Source organism: Vigna umbellata, chromosome 6, assembly GCF_029865625.1.
Source record: "Vigna umbellata cultivar VRB3 chromosome 6, Vumbellata_1.0, whole genome shotgun sequence".
NCBI lineage: Eukaryota > Viridiplantae > Streptophyta > Magnoliopsida > Fabales > Fabaceae > Vigna > Vigna umbellata.
The window spans coordinates 18,207,081-18,225,797 of record NC_142170.1 but is presented as its reverse complement, the minus strand read 5'-3'; the positions used below and the strand labels follow the sequence as shown (position 1 = coordinate 18,225,797).

The 18,717-nt window shown below is 37.6% G+C and overlaps 1 protein-coding gene across 2 annotated transcripts in view; it reads left to right on the top strand.

Moving 5' to 3' along the window:
* LOC148196876 (SAC3 family protein C-like) overlaps nt 1-18,717 on the top strand; it is a 29,417-nt gene extending 10,700 nt beyond the window's left edge. Inside the window, exons 3-8 of one of the 2 annotated variants that reach the window (XM_088093153.1) lie at nt 5,475-5,696; nt 10,687-10,908; nt 11,009-11,094; nt 11,512-11,608; nt 17,439-17,531; nt 18,153-18,717. In XM_088093153.1, coding sequence (XP_087949279.1) covers nt 5,475-5,696; nt 10,687-10,908; nt 11,009-11,094; nt 11,512-11,608; nt 17,439-17,531; nt 18,153-18,317 — 885 coding nt within the window. In that variant the 3' untranslated portion in view covers nt 18,318-18,717. The remainder of the gene's footprint in view (nt 1-5,474; nt 5,697-10,686; nt 10,909-11,008; nt 11,095-11,511; nt 11,609-17,438; nt 17,532-18,152) is intronic. The other variant, XM_088093154.1, reaches the window with a different exon arrangement.

The window sequence follows — 18,717 nt, the reverse complement described above, 5'->3', positions numbered from 1 at the left end:
ATGGTGCTAGGCCTTCTTGTATCATTCCCTCCCCCTTGGAAAGGATTTGTCCTCAAATCCGATGGTGCTTCTGAAGACTTATTTTTGTTGGCTTCACAAGGGTTCCTCTTGGGTCAAATATCCATCTGCAATAAGCATCAAACATATCTCTAATTAGTTTTCTTTGACCCAATAAGATATATAAAAGAATATGTGTAGAAGAAGGTTTCCTAATTTTGAAATTTTTAATTTTAATATAATAAAGAAACCTTTCTTCATTTGAAATTTTATTTGTATCTTGAGTTATTGGTAACCATAAAGGTAATCATAACCCAAGTTGTGACTTTGCATGTGTTGAAAGTGATAACATTTTTAAAGATTGAGTGGCAAATTCTTTGAAAGAAAAGTGAAATTTGGGAAATTCCAATATAAATGGAGAAAAGTGAGAGGATAGAAAACCTCCCCTTAAGATTCTAGCTTCTAATGTAGGAGGATATGTTGCCCTTAGTTGCTCTCTTTTTTTCTTTGCTTCCATTTCTATCCTTTCAACTTCTTCCTTTTCTCTTCTTTGTGCTTCTTTTCTTTCTTTCTTTCTTCTTTTCTCTTCTTCTCTTCCTTCCTCGTCTCTTCTCTTTCTCTCTTCCTCTTTTCTTCTCTCTTTTTCTTCCTCTTTTCTTCTCTCATTTTCTTCCTCTTCTCTTCTCTCTTGCTCTTTTCTTTTCTCTTCTTCTCTTCTTTCTTTTTCTCTTCTCTCTATTTCTTCCTCTTTTCTTCTTTCTTGCTCTCTTCTTTTTAATCTCTCAATTCGATATTTGCTTGTCTCTTCCCATAGCCTCTTAAGTTTTTCTAGAAACTCACTTTCCCTACGAGAGAACCCACTTAAATTTTGAATGAATGACTCACCTTTTCTAATAAGCTCTCTCATAAGTTCTAAGTTTCTTTCAATTTCTCGAGGCACAAACTTTCTTCTCATACAAGCTTTCAATTCATTCCAATCATGAATAGGATATTTTCTACCTATCTTAACATGATATTGCCTATCATCCCACCACTCTCTTGCATGCTTTTTAAAACTAGAAGTGTAAAGACTAAGAATATAAGATTCATTATCTCTAGAATAGAAGGATTCATATTTACTTTTTCTCACCATGAATGAATGCATGTCATCAATTTCCTTTTCCCAAGCTAGGTATGTTAATGCACCAATATCATCACCAAAGAATGGAATATTTTCACTAGCTTGTTTATACAAATCATCTTCAATCCTATCAAATTCATAAGATGAACAAGATTTCCTTCTAGCTTTATCATGTTCTCTTTTGATGTCTTTGTAACTAAGTTGCTTATCAAAATTAAAATTCCTAGAAGACCTATATGAATAACAATACATCTTTGTTTCTAAAAGTTTTTCTAGTGTAAAAGATATACAAGATTCACACTTAGACAAGTCCCAGGTAAGAGAGGTGAGTCATGAAGACTGCTTAAGTACCAAGTCTTGCCTTGCCAGAAATGTCTTAGGTTACTACTAGTTACCCTTTAAACTAAAATCACTTTTAAAATCAAAGGACACAACCTAAACTCTAAATTCGGACCCCTAAGAGAGCTTCCTATTCGTACAAGATATATGCTATATAGGCAAGAATGGGAAAAGCAATTAAAGTGAGGTCTCCTAGGTGAGGCTTAGACTTTGGATCTAAGACACACTCACCGTCTACCAATTTTAAAGTGATGAGACTTTCAGTCAAGTTAGCAAATGAGGGAAGAACACTTATGAGCTCTTCCACTTCACTTGCTTGAAATGGCCAACTTACAAAATTGAAAAAGAAAGTAAACACCAAAAATACAAGGGAAACAACAAAATTTGGGAAAACAAGGATGTGGTTGAATGTGGCAGCTTTGGTTGCTCTCAAACAAGTAATGAATCAGCTTGGATTCATGCAATTCTCTCAGCTGCAAGTGAATTATGCTGCTGTTGCAGCAACCAGTTTGATGCAGACCAGTGAAGAATTTGGTTCTGCTGCACCAAAAAAAAATCAGCCTCAAGGTTGATCTTTCCTTGCTCCAATCCACTCCCTAAGATGCTACCAGTGTTGTAGGACCACCTGAGATAATTCTGCACCCAACAAAGAGCTCATACAGACCACCAATAATCAATTATTAAGCCAGAAAATCAACACTGCTGCTGCCAGAAACTGTTAAACCAGAATGCACAACTATAGTTTTATCAAACAGCTTATGTGCAGGATTTTCAAACAACTTAAATCAATCAATTAATCGGTTTCCAATGAATGGTGGCACTCAAAATGAACTTAGGAAAGGATCTAGAGTAGATTTGAAAAGCAAGAAACAAAGATAAGTTGCAGCTTTGATCAATTTCGAAACCAAATGTAAACTAGGCAAAGTGTTTGATAAAATGCCTAGAAGAAAGCTAAAAAAATGTGCATCAGATTTTAAATTTTGCTTGGCACTGGTTCACACAGCTTTTTTACAATGCATTTTATGGTAAGATTTGAATTGTGCACTTCTTTTAATTCAATTGAACCAAGCTTTTGCTACCAATTCTGAACTAAATTTGATGCAGTAATCACAACAAGCTTTCAAATTAAAAATTCTGCAACTATACCAGAAAAAGATGCTTAAAAATTGGTGGTTTGAATGGTCATTTTGCACAAACAAATTTGGACTCTTAATTTTATGATTTGAGCAAATTTGTTCTACCAAATATGACTTGTGCAAACTGCCAGCAGAGGCTAAATGCCTTTAAATCAAAATTTGACTATTGCAGTTGCTCTTTCACACCAAATTTGGCCAATTCACCATCCAATTTTTAGCAAAAGAATCAAACTGATATGTAATCAATTAAAATGACTCTAGGACAGCAAATCAAACTTAAACAAGACTCTAGGAATGACTGAAAAGATATCCAAATATGAGTTCTAATCTGGACAGATTCAAAATCAGAAACAATGACTCAAACAATGATGATTGCAGTTTGGTCAAGCTGCTTACACAAGGATTTCCAGATTCTGCAGAATGGTGCATCCAGTTTTAATGATGTTCGTATGGTTTGCACATACAGCAAATTCAGCACAAGGATGATGTTTCCATACAGTGCAGTTTCAGAGAAAAACACAGGTGCAGTTTCAGAGAAAAAACACATGAAAAACCAGATTTAACACAGAATTGGATAGGCATCCATTGGCACTGCACTGTGATGGACTTCAAGATGCACTGAGCTCTTTAATCATTGCTCATCCGATGTGCTTCTATTGAAAATCCAGTCAAACACAACAGATTTATCCCAAACCAGTTTCAACTCAGAATTTTGACAAAATAAACCAAAACACAGTACTAGACATGACAAAATTAGATTTCTAAATTAAAAGACTCAAAGCAAAGAATTGACCGATTAAAATGATGAACAATAAAGCAATTAAAAGCTGGAAACAACAAATTTCTCAATTGAAATCTACTGGAACTGTGAAAACAATGTAACAGTACAACAGAATACAGAAAACAAGAATGGAAATGTTGACAGAATGCAGCGAATGAAAACAGATACTCAGCTGGAGCGTGATGCAGAACCAAGGTTCTGAATACCACTTGATGAAGTTGCTCCAGCAGAGGTGTGGGATGAAGGCAGGGAAATGAAGAATTGGATCATGAGCAGTGTTGAAGATGGCTCCCGAGAGGCAGCTGGCAGCGGAATGAAGTGTGTTTTTAACAGTAGTGGCATAGTGAATTCAGTGGAGGCAGAGATGGAGGAAGAGCTCTATGGTGAGTGGATTATCTAACTCAGAAGGCCTTCACTGGAAGGAAGCTAGAAGGAGAAGGAAAGCTCAATAAGAGGTGACTTTTGGCAGAGTTCTGGTTGCTGGAAAAATGCTTCAGCATAGTAAAACTCAATATATTCAAAAGTGAGCTACAAGCTTTGCTATTGAGATTTTATAGATCAATCTCAAAGCTTAAGCAAGCCTTTTACACGTTTTTTCTAGATCTGAAATGCTAACCATGTGCTAAATGTGTGGCTTCTGGAAAGCCTTATGAAACACGTGAGAAATGAGTTTACATGAGGAAAACAATTACTAATGCCACCCCATAGAAGGATAAGCACACCCCTTCTTGTGTGGAAATGTCCACTTTACCCTTCTCCATGTTTTGGCAGATTTGGAATATCTTCTTGTTCTCCAATTTTCCATCCAAAGATAGCAAATAGTACTTGACCTTGGGGAGAATATTCATCCCTCTTGTGATAGGTCCAATGGTGCTAGGCCTTCTTGTATCAGGAGGAGTCTGAGACGTCGACCACCAGGGTTAGGTCGTGCTCAAAGAGACGATCTAGATCTGCTGGTCACCGGTCGGAATTGCGATGATGACCGGCGACGTACGGAGGCCAGTGGCGGACGGTGAGCGGCGGCGGTGAGCGGCGGTGAGCGGCAGTGCACAATAGAGTAAGCAGCGAAGGCAGTGGCCTTTCTTGGGTTCTTCAAAGAAGAGACTTTCAGTCTCTTTGATTCAACTGGCAGTCAATAAAATGCCAAAAGGAGCCAAAATTCATATGGCATCAACAGATCTAAAGCACTAGTTTCAGCTACTGGTCCGAAAGGGAATGGGTTCGAATCCCATTTTGATCATACTCAAACTCTGTATTTGGTAATACTGGAAAAAAAGGCTAGAATTCTAAGGCAGAACTTGACTAGGGAAATTGGAGCCCATTAAAAACACATGATAAAGAAGAGACTTATAGGGGGCCGCTGGCGGCCAGCTGCCAGCAAACAGCGGAAGCGGATCAGACGAGCTCTGATACCAAGTTGAAAATAAGACTGATTTATTATTCTCAGTCATAAAAAATACAGTATGATACATTCTATATGTAATAATCTAATTCTCTTAAAAAGAGAAATAGGAAAATTAGGAAAATAAAATAAAATAAAAGATTACCAATTAATGATTTTAAAGATATTATCTCAAATTACAACAGTACTAAATTAATGTCTAGTGTTTTGTTGTTCTTTGTCTGTTATAGCTAAACACCTGATTAATGCTAGCAACCTGCATTGTGATATAGGACCTGTTTGGACAACCTTGTCTATAGGGATTTCTAGGAGTAGAAAATAAGAAAAAAATTAGATCGACTTCATAAGCTAAATTTAACTTATACAAAAGTTAAAATTAACAATTTTAAAGAAGCTATGTAAGAGAGCTTCTACAAATTAGTTTATGCATAACGTAACTTTAGCCTATGGAGAAACTAATTTCATTCTCTTCCTTCTTGTTTATCTCTTAGAAGTCCTAATGGAGAAATTTGTTCAAACAGACTCCTGTATTATAATGTAAAATTTATATCGTAGGTTATTTATTTGTCCCTATGCTTCTTTAACATCATATATCCCGTATCCTCATTGACTCATGGTTTTATGGCACCTAAATGGCTTTTGTTAAAGGATAACCTCTGTCTTTAAATAACTTTTGGTTTCAGAGTTTTTCTTCTTCAGTTTTGCAGAACTATATCCACCAAATATGTTCAAGCATCAGATTTACGGCCAGTTGATGTTTTGGAAGATACTTTAAATTACCTTTGGAGTTTGCTGGAATCTAAAGAGCACTCATTTGAAGAAGTTCACGACTTTGTCTTTGATAGGACAAGGTCCATACGCCAAGATATCACTATGCAAAATATTGTAAACAGCAAAGCAATTTACCTGTACGAGAGAATGGTATAGTTTTCTGTCTCAATTTTCTTTGATTATGTACTTTATTCTATTCTCCTGCAACTGCATCATGGTAGATGATTTAAGTTGCATTATTTATACTTGGTTTGCAATTTTAGGTTTAGCTAAACGTTGAATGTCCACTTATTTCATATGCACAAATTACTTTTGACGTATTAGATGTGTTAGATATATTATCTTTATTTTATATTTATCTTTTATCTTTAGTTAGTTTGTTATTATTTCTTATTTGTATTTTGAGTTTGACCCATATTTATTCTATTATAAATAGAGGACTTTATGTGTATATTCAACACAAGGAAGATTAATCTTATACATACTTTTTCAATATATTCAACATGGTATCAAAGCCAGGTTCCGATCCTGGGACCTATGAGTTATGGGCCCACCACACTTCCGTTGCGTCGTCGTCTAACGCTGCTACTATCCGAGTTCAACTTTCGACCGACGATCACATGGTTTTGATCGTCTCGGTCAGGCAACCACCATGTCATCAACGACGCCTTCATCGGAGCTCTTTGCGCTCTCAACACCTTTTGAAGTTGTGAATCTGCTCCCTTTTTCCGTCATGCATGGTGGCATGTTTAGTAGTAATTCAATGCGTCGAGGTCGCTCATTTTCCGCTTTCAAGTTCATCATCACACGTCTTGTCAGGCATCTATTCAGAGCATTAAGGTTGCTCTTTTCCTTTTTCAGGTGTCTTGATTGGAGAATTTTGGATTTTTTATGGTTTCTCTCTCTTGTTCATCCATGGCTTCTTCCGCTGGTGTTTCTTCTGACCTCATTTTTTTGTCACCATTGCGTTTGACTCGTCCATATATGATACGTATCTGAACTCTCAACACTCGTAATAAACCGAAAGAATAATGAAGAAATGGAATTCTTTTATTGGATGATAAAATCTAACTTAACAAAAGCAAACAATAACTGGGAGCGTAACCTCCGTCAGTCACTTGGGAGCATAACCTCCTTTACAAAACTCAATAATAAAAAAGCATGCCTTCCACCCTAGCGTTAGGCTTTATTTATATTATACTGAATATTTCCCTAGGATATATTACTGTAATTAACTTATATTGAATATTTTCCTAGGATATAGCTCTAATTACTGTAATTACTACTAAATATTTCCCGCCTATCCTAATTGTTGTCCCAGTTAGGATAGTCTTTTTCAACCGATCGGCTCATGGTCTTCTCTGCTCCCCATCGCTCCACTCGAGCTCTCTCCACCTTTGGCCATTTGGCTCGACTCCTCCCCGTCTTCCATCATTCGGCCTGACCTTTCCCGTCTGCCCACCGTTCGGCTTGGTCTTCCTTCCTCCAACGTTCGGCCTTCTCCTTCTCTCCTAAACCTTTTTCTCTCATACACCTTCCAACCCCTAACAATATATGCTTTTCTTCCCATGGAAAAGATGGTTCTTGTTAGTTTATAGCCGTGGTGGCTCTCCAACAATTACTTCTTTATCCACTGATGGCATTCCTCAACGGTGATTTGCAAGAAGAGATTTATATGGAGCAACCTCCCAAATTTATTACTCAGGGGAGTCTTTTGGGTTGGTATTTCGTCTTCTATATCGTCTTGCAAATCATTAGCATTTTGGTGTCACTCGAGTGCAGAAGTAAATATTTTCACTAAGTCTTTATGGATTATATTTGTAACAAGCTTAGTACATACGATTTGTATGCACCAGCTTGAGGGAGAGTGTTAGATCTATTATCTTTATTTTATATTTATCTTTTATCTTTAGTTAGTTTGTTATTATTTTTGTTAGGTTTCTGAACGAGAAACCTAGCCAAGAACACCCTCACACTCTCTAAAAACAGGAGATATGAAAGAATGAAATGAATCTATATTATTCACAGTAAGCAATTGTCTATACAATCACAATCCAGGGGCATCATCCCCTTCACAGGTCTAATGAACCTGTCTACAATCAATATCCCAAAACTCTCCTCTCTACCAGACCCCCCTGGCCTTCTTATAAAGGCAACCCACTTCTAACTACCCAACAACAATTAATTCCTAAACTGAACAATTAATTCCTAAACTGAACAATTAATTCCTAAACTGTTTTCTCTCTCCTACACACATATTACCCATTATAACCTATCATATTATATCATTACACCCCGCTACAAAACAACCTTGTCCTCAAGGTTGGAATTGAAAAGCTTGATCTCATGGCTCCTCTTCATCATCGTGTTACCATATGAAGGGAACCCACTGAATGCTGCCCTCCAATTCAGGTCTGGAGGCTTGGGTGGTGGCAAATCCTCCTCCAATGACTTCCACTCCTCTTGGATTCTTTTAGCCCAATTTTGTGAAGTCCTCTAAATCTCAACTCCAACTTTATTGGCTCTTGTAGCAACAACACTTTTAGCAACTGCTCCATCCACTTGCAAACTCTCATGAAAATTTTCCACACTCCCCATCTGTGTTACTGCTACCCAACTCTCACATAGAATGCTTCTTATGTTCCCTTCAACTATCTTTAGTAGAATTGTGGCCAGATTTTTCCAAGAAAGGTTCTTGGATTTTTGATGCCAAGTCTTGCAGCCCTGGACTACATTTTCTTTGCTGTTTGGGTGTGCTTTTGTTGCTCCTTTGGTGTTTTGAACTGCAGAAGCATTGGCTGCCCCTGTTGTTTGATCTTTGGTGTCAATCCCTTCATAAGTGGTCAACTCTTCTCTTTTCACCCACGAAAAAACTGGTGTCTCCTCACTCTTCCTAGGTCCATTATTGTCAATGGCATCCTCTTCTTTTTGCTCCCAATTGCTTGAATTTTCTCCTCCGCCTGAGTGTTTCTTTCCTTTCTTGATATCTTGCAGCAGGTCCCCTCTTGCCCTGTAAACAGACTCCACTGGGTTGCTCTTTAACACCACTGTTTTAACCTCAGGCCTCAACAATTCTTCCCCTTTCTTTACTGTTTTGACATTCCCACCACAACCTGCCACCTATCTCCACTACCAACAACAACTTTTGCAACTTTACTTGGAGAAACAAGAGTCACAACCTTCCCATCATGATCTTCACCTGATTTATTTTCCCTACCAACCTTTGTCACGCTATCCACCCTTGCAGTAGAAACTTCTGCAACTTTCTCAACAACAACTTCTGTAATTCCTGCAGTTTGGGCTAACTTCACAAAAACAGAGCCTCTATCTCTTTCTCCAAACCCCCTTATCAATGACTCTTTCAGCCCTTTCCAAGAAAGGTTCTTGGTTTTATTTTTCCAGGCCCTGAACCAATAAATTGTGCCTCCCTCCATGCAGCTTTAAGCCAACCTGAGCCTATCCTTCTCTATGACATTTTGGGTGTCAAAAAACTTCTGAACCTGAGAGATCCATCCCAACGGGTCCAGCCCCTCAAACTTGGGCAATTCTACCCGCTGCCTCCAATTCTGTTCACCCCTGTCTTCCTCTAGCTCTTCTTTTGAACCCTCTTTCTGTCCTTTCACGACAGATTTCTCACTTCTTTCTAAGCCCTTTATGTGAATCTTGATTTCTTGCAGCATTTCTCCATTTCTTGCATATTTCTTCTCCATTCTGCCATTCTCATTTTCGATTAATTGGTCCTCCTCTCCAAGGTATTGTCTCTTCCTTCCATCATGCTTCTCTCCCAAAGATCCAACACTCCCCTCCTAAGGATATCCAGCAGGCCTCACCCAAGCGGATCCAGCAGGTCGGACCAATTTGTTAGGTTTCTGAACAAGAAACCTAGCCAAGAACTCCCTCACACTCTCTCAAAACAGTAGATAGGAAAGAATGAAATGAATATGTATTATTCACAGTAAGAAATTGTCTATACAATCACAATCCAGGGGCATAATCTCCTTCACAGGTCTAATGAACCTGTCTACAATCAATATCCCAAAACTCTCCTCTCTACCAGACCCCCCTTGCCTTCTTATAAAGGCAACCCACTTCTAGCTACCCAACAACAATTAATTCCTAAACTTAACAATTAATTCCTAAACTGTTTTCTCTTTCCTACACACCTATTACCCATTATTTGTATTTTGGGCTTGACCCATATTTCTTCTATTATAAATAGAGGACCCTAGGGAGATTAATCTTATACATACTTTTTCAATATATTCAACAGATGATTATCTATAAGAAATTGATCAATATATGTGCTTAAATCCAAATATTAGTCCTAGAACGATTGCATCTGCTGCTCCTTATGAACCTGAACGGGTTAGTTGATCAATTCAAATTGACAAAAAAGAGTCTCCACATAGAGCAGTTCAACCCTCAAGAGACATTGAATTCCACAGTTGGTTCTCATGAAGTCAATGTTGTTTTTTCTTTCGTCCAAAGTACTCCACCGGAAAAGATAAAAGGGGACACCAACACTCGTGTAGCAATGTGAAAGGAAACAGTGCAAAAAATTACTATATGTTGGGGAACATGTGCAAATACTAAGAGGCAGAGAGTGGGGACCAACTCTTGGCCTTTAAACTGAAAAAGGATTGGAATTTAGTGCCTGACTGTGCATTGAATAGGCTTTCTTCTAAAGAAGATATTTATGACAAACAAAAAACGAAAAAAAAAAACTATAGATGTTTAATCATTAGCACAAGTGGAATTGTAGGAGTGAAAAGTAATTTTTCATTCTAATCTTTTAACTTTGCCATTGGTATCAGTTGCAAAGGGAATTGTATTGAATTGTTCTATTCATGCAACTCTGATAACCATGTTTTGGTGAATGCATGGTCATGAGCAAGCCTGGGAGTTGTAGTTATAATGGCGGGATACTTGCAAAAAAGGACTTGAACATCCAATTTTGGACTGTAATAAAGATGGCTTTATTTGGGTCTGCATATCATTTCTTGGAGGCTATTGTTTCCTCCTGTACACAGTCAACCTGGATCACGTGATCATATAGCATTGTATTTTAGTTTTTTGGAAGCATGGATTTACAAGCTATGAAATTCAAATAATGAGCAGAACAATATATTTAATCACACAGGTAAAATTCCATGTTGTATCACATTACAGCCTTTGGCGTTCTATGTCTGATCCAAACACTGCATCAATGCATCATCTCAACTTGGAACAGCTCACAAAGACATTGACATCTTTGTTCAATCTGTATGAAGCAAATCGAAATTCAAATCATGTGCATGAAAATGAAGCTGAATTCCATTCATTATATGTGCTGCTTCATCTTGGTTCTTACAGCCAACCAATGGTTAATCTCTACATCATTGGTGTGATTAATTATGTTTCTCCTTTCATGTTAATTCTAGTCTTGTTGCAACTTATGCAACGTAACTATTTCTAATCCACAGGGAGAGCCACTTTCTGTGTGGTTTAGACGAGTATCAACTCCAGTATTGAAGTCAAAAGAAATGTGCTTTGCTAGGAGAATATTACGGTAACATTTATTGTAATCATTTATCTGTTTAAGTTAGATCAGGGCAGATGAATAGTTTTATATTATATTTCTAACATGCCTTGTCACACTTGAACCCTTTCGGCTTAAAACATAGACAATACACAGGACCACCTATAATTTGTTGAAATTCAACTTCTTGTTGAAAGAATGGGAGTAGCAAGGACCAAAATTCTTGATTGCATAGTCATACAGGCTCTGAAACTATATCATGAACAAACTGCCCAAAAGCTTAAACTCTTAAATAAAAGCACATGATACATCTCTAACACTTTTAACATTCGTGATTTTAACAATTAAACAGGTTTTTTTTTTTCTTGATTTTCTATCAGGTCATTTGTTTTATTAAATGATAACTGCATGTTTTTCAATTATTGATATTATCTTTTCTCGTGACAGATCATTCCAACTTGGAAATTATAAGGATTTCTTTTGTACTGCAGCAGCTCAGGCAACATATCTGCAGTTCTGCATTATGATGCCTTATATCAATGAAGTAATTACTGTAACTAGAGAATTCATTATTCTCATAATATTTTATAACTCATTTATTCAGATATCCTTTGTGTCTAAGTTGATGCATGCTTTTGTTGTTCTTGTTACTTTCTTCATATGTAGCTTAGCACGAATAATCTTTTTTTATTGTAATAGCCAATATTAAGAATAATCTCAATAGGCTATGATTAAAATATTAAAGATCTACAGAATAAGTGCACTGCAGGGGAAAGACATGGAACATTATATAGGGATTATCCATTTATCACTGTTTTATGAAAACTTGACTCCTCTGGTCCATCTTATATCCCATATTCCAAATAAACAGGATAAATATGCCTACAACTTTAACGCTTGCCAAAGTTAACATCTTAGACAAATCTCAGCATCTGAACAATTCCAAACCACATGTGTGCACACCATATGCAAAATTGCATGAGCTATTAGTCATTGTCTGTAGGAATATTCTTGTGCATATTGAGGGTCTTGATAACAGAAAGTATGTTTCAGAAAACAAATACCTTCACCTTTCACCCCTTTCCCAGAAATTTAGAACTTCAACTTTTTATTTATAATTTATCTTACAATGTGAAGTGGGCTGCGGGCTACATAGATCTATTGATGACATTGGGTCAGAAACCAAAACTTACTAATTCCTTCATATAATTTGTTTCTACATATATTGATAGGAACCCAAAATTGAAGAGACAAAAGAGTAATATTCTTTATTGTATAGACTCTATAGAACACAAAGAATAGGAGAGCACTCTCTCCTCCAAAGGTTTCCCCTTCACAAAGAACCAAAGCTCAATCTACAAGATTATCAAAAAGTGCCTTGACACAAGAGCTCCCTGCCTTCTTATAATGGCCCCCCAACCAACTAACCAAAACTCAACTAATTCTAAACTGTTTCCTTTTATTATGCACACATTACCCATTATAACCTATCACATTATATCCTATTGTTAGGATATTTATCCTATTTTATCATTATTATAGTGTGTCAAGGGTTACCCTATTTATCATGATTATATTGTGTCTAAGATTATCCTATTTATCATGATTATATTGTGTCTAGGGTTACCCTATTTATCATGTACTTGTGTATCAACTTATTCTTATAAATAGAAGATTGTGAGAGGGATCAATCAAGCCCTCAAGAATTATTTCTTTTCAATCTTAAGTTGGTATCAGAGCGGGTCGATCCCGGTTTCTGTCTCGTAATATATATCTGTCCGGCGCCACAGTTCTTCGTCGCCCGCCACTGCCCGCCGCTGTCCGCCGCCGGCCACCGTCAACCGTCGTCCACCGTCTTCCGTCGCCGGCCACCGTCCGGCCACCGTCGCCGCCGGCCGCCGGCCACCGCCCGCCATTGCCGGCCACCGTCGTCCATCACTGTCACAGTTTCGTTTGTCTAAACCCTTAGGGTTTTCTTGTTCCTTGCTAGTACTATTTGTCTTCTCCAAAAATGGCGTCTGGCAGTACTGTTTCCTTCTCTGGAAGTCCATCAATTACTTCCGAGAAGCTAAATGGAAAAAATTATCTATCATGGTCTGCTGCCGTTGAAATGTGGTTCCTTGGCCAAGGGCATTATGGCCACCTTGAGCGAGATGGAAGCCATCTGAAAAAGCTGATCAGTGGAAACAAGTAGATTTCCAGTTGTGTGCCTTGTTATGGCAATCAGTGGAACCCAAACTTTTTGTATCGTTGAGGGCTTTCAAAACTTGTCACTCCTTTTGGAAGAAAGCCCAAAGCATTTATGCCAACGATATTCAACGTCTCTATGACACTACGAACAAGCTTGCATCTCTTAAAATGGCAGACCATGATATGGTGTCCTTCATGGCTGAAGCCCAATCTGCTGTCGAAGAACTTAGGATGTTTTTGGAAGTAGATCCATTAGAGGATATCAAAAAGAAACTAGACAAATTTTACATGGTGTTGATCCTTCGTGCCCTACATCCCGATTTTGATCATCTCAAAGATCAAATTCTAACTAGTCATGAGGTCCCCTCTATGAAAACATTGACCACTCGCCTTCTGCGTGTCCCGGTATCTCAAACTCAAGAAGCGCATGAACTAGTGGAACCATCTGTCATGGTTGCCACACGAGGAAGAGGAGGACGTGGCACTAGAGGAGGAGGACGAGGAGGTCAGGGACGTACTCAATGCACATATTGTAAAAGAATGGGTCATACTCAAGAGAATTGCTACTCCTTACATGGTTTCCCTTCCAAAACCGCCAATATTTCGAAGACTGAAACTTCCACTTCGAAAACTGAAACCTCCACTTCTATGTTTTCTGAGGAAGAATATCAAGAGTATTTAAGGTTAAAGTCTAACAGCTTGGCACAACCATCTCAATCTCCCAATACATCAATAGCCTGCATTTCTCAATCTATGGAATGTCAAAATTCATGGGTAATTGACTCAGGTGCTTCTGATCACATTTCTGGTAATACCTCTTTGTTCTCATCTATTTCCTTTCGAGAAAAACCTCATTTCATAACCCTTGCAAATGGATCTAAAACTTCTTCCAAAGGAGTTGGTCATGTTTCTTTGTCTCCCTCTCTCAATCTCAACTCAGTCCTTTTTGTTCCTAATTGTCCTTTTAATTTAATTTCCTTAAGCCAGTTGACTAAAATGTTAAATTGTTCAATAACCTTTGATCATAAATCTTTTGTTATACAGGAGCGTGGTTCGGGGAGACAGATTGGAGAAGGATATGAAGCTGGCGGATTATACCATTTTGGATCTCGTCCAAGGGTGTCGTGTGTTGCTGCTCCTAATCCTAAAGTGCTACATGATCGACTTGGCCATCCTCATTTGTCCAAATTAAAAAAGATGTGTCCTGAACTTAGTGGTCTCCAAACCTTAGAATGTGAGTCATGTCAATTAGGAAAACATGTTAGATCTTCCTTTCCTAAAAGATCTCAATCAATATGTAATTCTCGTTTTTCCATCATCCATTCTGATATATGGGGACCTAGTCGTATCTCCTCCTTTGGTTTTAGATATTTTGTTACCTTTATTGATGAATATTCAAGATGTATTTGGGTTTATCTTATGAAAAATCGTTCTGAATTGTTACTATCTTTACATCCTTTTTGAATGAAATCAAGAATCAATTTGGTCAAGTAATAAAAATATTAAGAAGTGATAATGCAAAAGAGTATTTCTCATCCTCCTTTTCTGCCATCTTGAGTTCCCATGGTATCTTACATCAGTCTACTTGTCCTCATACACCACAGCAAAATGGTATAGCAGAACGAAAAAATAGACACTTGGTTGAAACTGCTCGTACCCTTTTGCTTGGTGCCCATATTCCTGTCCATCACTGGGGGATGCCATTTTAACTGCATGTTATCTTATTAATAGGATGCCCTCCTCCTCTCTTGATAATAAAGTCCCTTTCTCCATTTTGTTTCCTAATGATCCTCTCTCTCATACATCTCCCCGAGTGTTTGGCTGTGTATGTTTTGTTCATGACATGTCTCCAGGTCTAGACAAACTCTCCGCTCGCGCTCTCAAATGTGTCTTCTTAGGCTATTCTCGACTTCAAAAAGGATATTGGTGTTACTCTCCTGAAACTAAGAAGTATTACATGTCTGCCAATGTCACATTCTTTGAACAGACTCCTTACTTCTCTCCATCTGTTCAGGATGTTTCTATCCTCCAGCAGGCCTTCCTATTCCAATGGCTGAGTCAAATAGCTCCACTGTCTCTGTCATTCCAAGTCTTGATCACAATCCTTCTACACCTGTTTCTTCACATACTGAGATCATCCCACACAGGGCCCCAATGGACACCTCCCCAAGACAATGGTGAATCTCCTACTTCAGATTCTTCTCCCTCGTCACCTCCTCCCACGCCTCCTGGTGCAAATGATTTAGCATGGCCTATTGCCCTCAGAAAAGGTACTCGTTCCACTCGGAACCCTCATCCCATTTATAATTTTCTAAGCTATCATCGATTGTCGCCCTCCTATTTTTCTCTTTTATCCTCAGTGTCCTCTGTTGTTATACCCAAGAATGTGAAAGAAGCACTTGATCATCCTGGATGGCGACAAGCTATGATTGCAGAAATGCAGGCTCTTGACCACAGTAATACTTGGGAGTTGGTGCCCCTTCCCCCAGGAAAAAAGGCGGTTGGTTGTCGATGGGTGTATGTAGTTAAAGTTGGCCCTGATGGTGAAATTGATCGGCTCAAAGCTCGACTTGTTGCAAAAGGTTACACTCAGGTTTATGGTCTTGATTATTGTGACACTTTCTCTCCTGTAACCAAGATAACTACTATTCGTCTCTTCTTTGCCATGGCAGCAATTCGTCACTAGCCACTTTATCAATTGGATATCAAGAATGCCTTACTACATGGTGATCTTGAGGAAGAAGTTTATATGGAGCAACCTCCTGGGTTTGTTGCTCAGGGGGAGTCTGGTATGGCATGCAAATTGCATCGATCTCTATATGGCCTCAAGCAATCCCCACGTGCTTGGTTTGGAAAGTTTAGCTCCATTGTTCAAAAATTTGGGCTAAAACGCAGTGAAGCAGACCATTCAGTTTTTTATTGTCATTCTTCTCTCGGGAAATGTGTTTACTTAATAGTATATGTTGATGATATTGTCACGAAATGATGCTGTTGGAATATCTCAACTAAAAGAGTACTTGTGTAGACATTTTCAAACCAAGGATCTTGGAAGTCTCAAATACTTCTTAGGCATTGAAGTAGCGCAATCAAAAGATGGAGTTGTAATCTCCCAAAGGAAGTATGCTCTTGATATATTACAAGAAACAGGCATGATTGATTGTAGACCGGTAGACAGTCTCATGGACCCAAACCAGAAATTAAGGACAGAAGAAGGTGAATTATTCTCCGTTCCAGAGAGGTATAGGAGGCTAGTTGGCAAACTGATTTATCTAACTATTACAAGGCCAGATCTATCCTTTGCAGTTGGAGTGGTTAGTCAGTTCATGCAGGCTCCATGTGTTGACCATTGGAATGCTTTCATTCGCATTCTAAGATATGTAAAGAAGGCTCCTGGGCAAGGATTGTTATATGAAGATAAAGGAAGCATTCATGTCTCTGGGTATTGTGATGCAGATTGGGCAGGGTCACCTATTGATAGACGGTCTACAACAGGATATTGTGTTTTTCTGGGAGGAAACATTATTTCATGGAAAAGTAAGAAACAGAATGTAGTAGCCCGATCAACCGCGGAAGCCGAGTATAGGGCAATGGCATCATTAACATGTGAACTTATATGGGTGAAACAATTCCTTCAAGAGGTTAAATTTTGTGACATCCATACTATGAAGATGTATTGCGACAATCAAGCTGCTCTCCACATTGCATCAAATCCAGTGTTTCACGAGATGACTAAACATATAGAAATTGATTGTCATTTTGTTCGTGAAAAGTTGTTGACCAAAGAAATATGTACTGAGTTTATTGGGTCAAACGATCAACTCGCAGATGTATTGACCAAATCATTAAGGGGTCCTCGGATTGAGTTTATTTGTTCCAAGCTTGGTACATACAATTTGTATGCTCCAGCTTGAGGGGGAGTGTTAGGATATTTATCCTATTTTATCATCATTATAGTGTGTCAAGGGTTACCTTATTTATCATGATTATATTGTGTTTAGGATTACCCTATTTATCATGATTATATTGTGTCTAGGGTTACCCTATTTATCATGTACTTGTGTATCAATTTATTTTTATAAATAGAAGATTGTGAGAGGGATCAATCAAGCCCTCAAGAATTATTTCTTTTCAATCTTAAGTCCTATCATATATTGATAAATGTTTGGTTGTTTTTATGCTAAAAGGTTCGTGCGCTGGCTTTATCTTGTATAAATTTTGGTGGCTACAAACTTCATCCATATCCTCTGTTGGACCTCTCAAAACATCTGATGATAAAGGTGTGAATTAATTAATCATATTTAAAGTTATGTCTTTATTAGTTCAGTTAAAAAGTGTATGATGCAGTTAACTAAACTAAAAGACAGTTCATGTAGCTCAGTTCATCTTGCCTGCACTATTTTTTAGTTCTGCCAAATTATTCTTGTAGTTTAGTTAATTTTTCATACAGTTTAATTTAATTCAAAACATTAATTTCTAGTAGGCTATTGATGTAAATTCTTTATCTTAGTCACTTTTTACTTATTTTTCTTGCAGCATCTATTTTGTTAAGAATACACACAACGCACACACTTTGTGTGTTTAGTGAAGTATTAATTTTTAGTTTAGTTCAGTTCAGAAAAAAACAATATAGTAACTTTAATATTTCAGTTTAGTTCTTTAATATTGAAATAGTTAACTAAACATAAAAAGTTTAGTTCAGTTCAATGCTAAAAGTAACTAGTTTAGTTCAGTTTTGAGAACTATTTTGTTGTTTAGTTTAGTTCAGTTTACTTTTTTCTCTAAAACTAAACTGTGGACACCCATAGTATTAACCAACGTTTTAAAATTAGTTATGTCAGCGTCTGTTGATCTTTACACTCATTCTGGCTATACACTTTAACTTGAACTTTGTTTGACAGGAATCAGATTTGGAATCCTTTTGCCATTCTTGTGGTCTAGAAATTTGTACAGATGAATCTGGAAATAAGTTACTTCCCACAAAGCAAACTACATTCAGTCATCCCAAAGGGAGGTTCCAAAGCTATAGTTTCTTGGGCTTGCAAGAATATGAAAGTCAGTTTTAGACCTTGTTGATCTTGCATGTTGGAAAATTGGAACAAGCATGATCCTGGATGACAGAACCTATTTTCATCACCTTACCTTGGTATTATTGTGATCATGCTTGGTGATGCAATGTGACTGATCATTCTCAGGTGTCTCTTTGTGGTGCTTAACATGGTAACAAATTGTATTATACATTACAATTTTTGCACCTTTGTGCCTGTATTGTGTGTAACCGTAGTACATGATAAATGTAAGATTAAGCTATTTGTAAATGGGTATGGATGTATACCTCTTCCCGGTGGAGATGATGGTGAGATCAAAATATTATACGTATTCGATATGAGTATTGGATATGAGTATGAGGATGAAAATATATATATTTTTTCAAAATAAGTATGAAATAATGAAATTTGTCCCAAA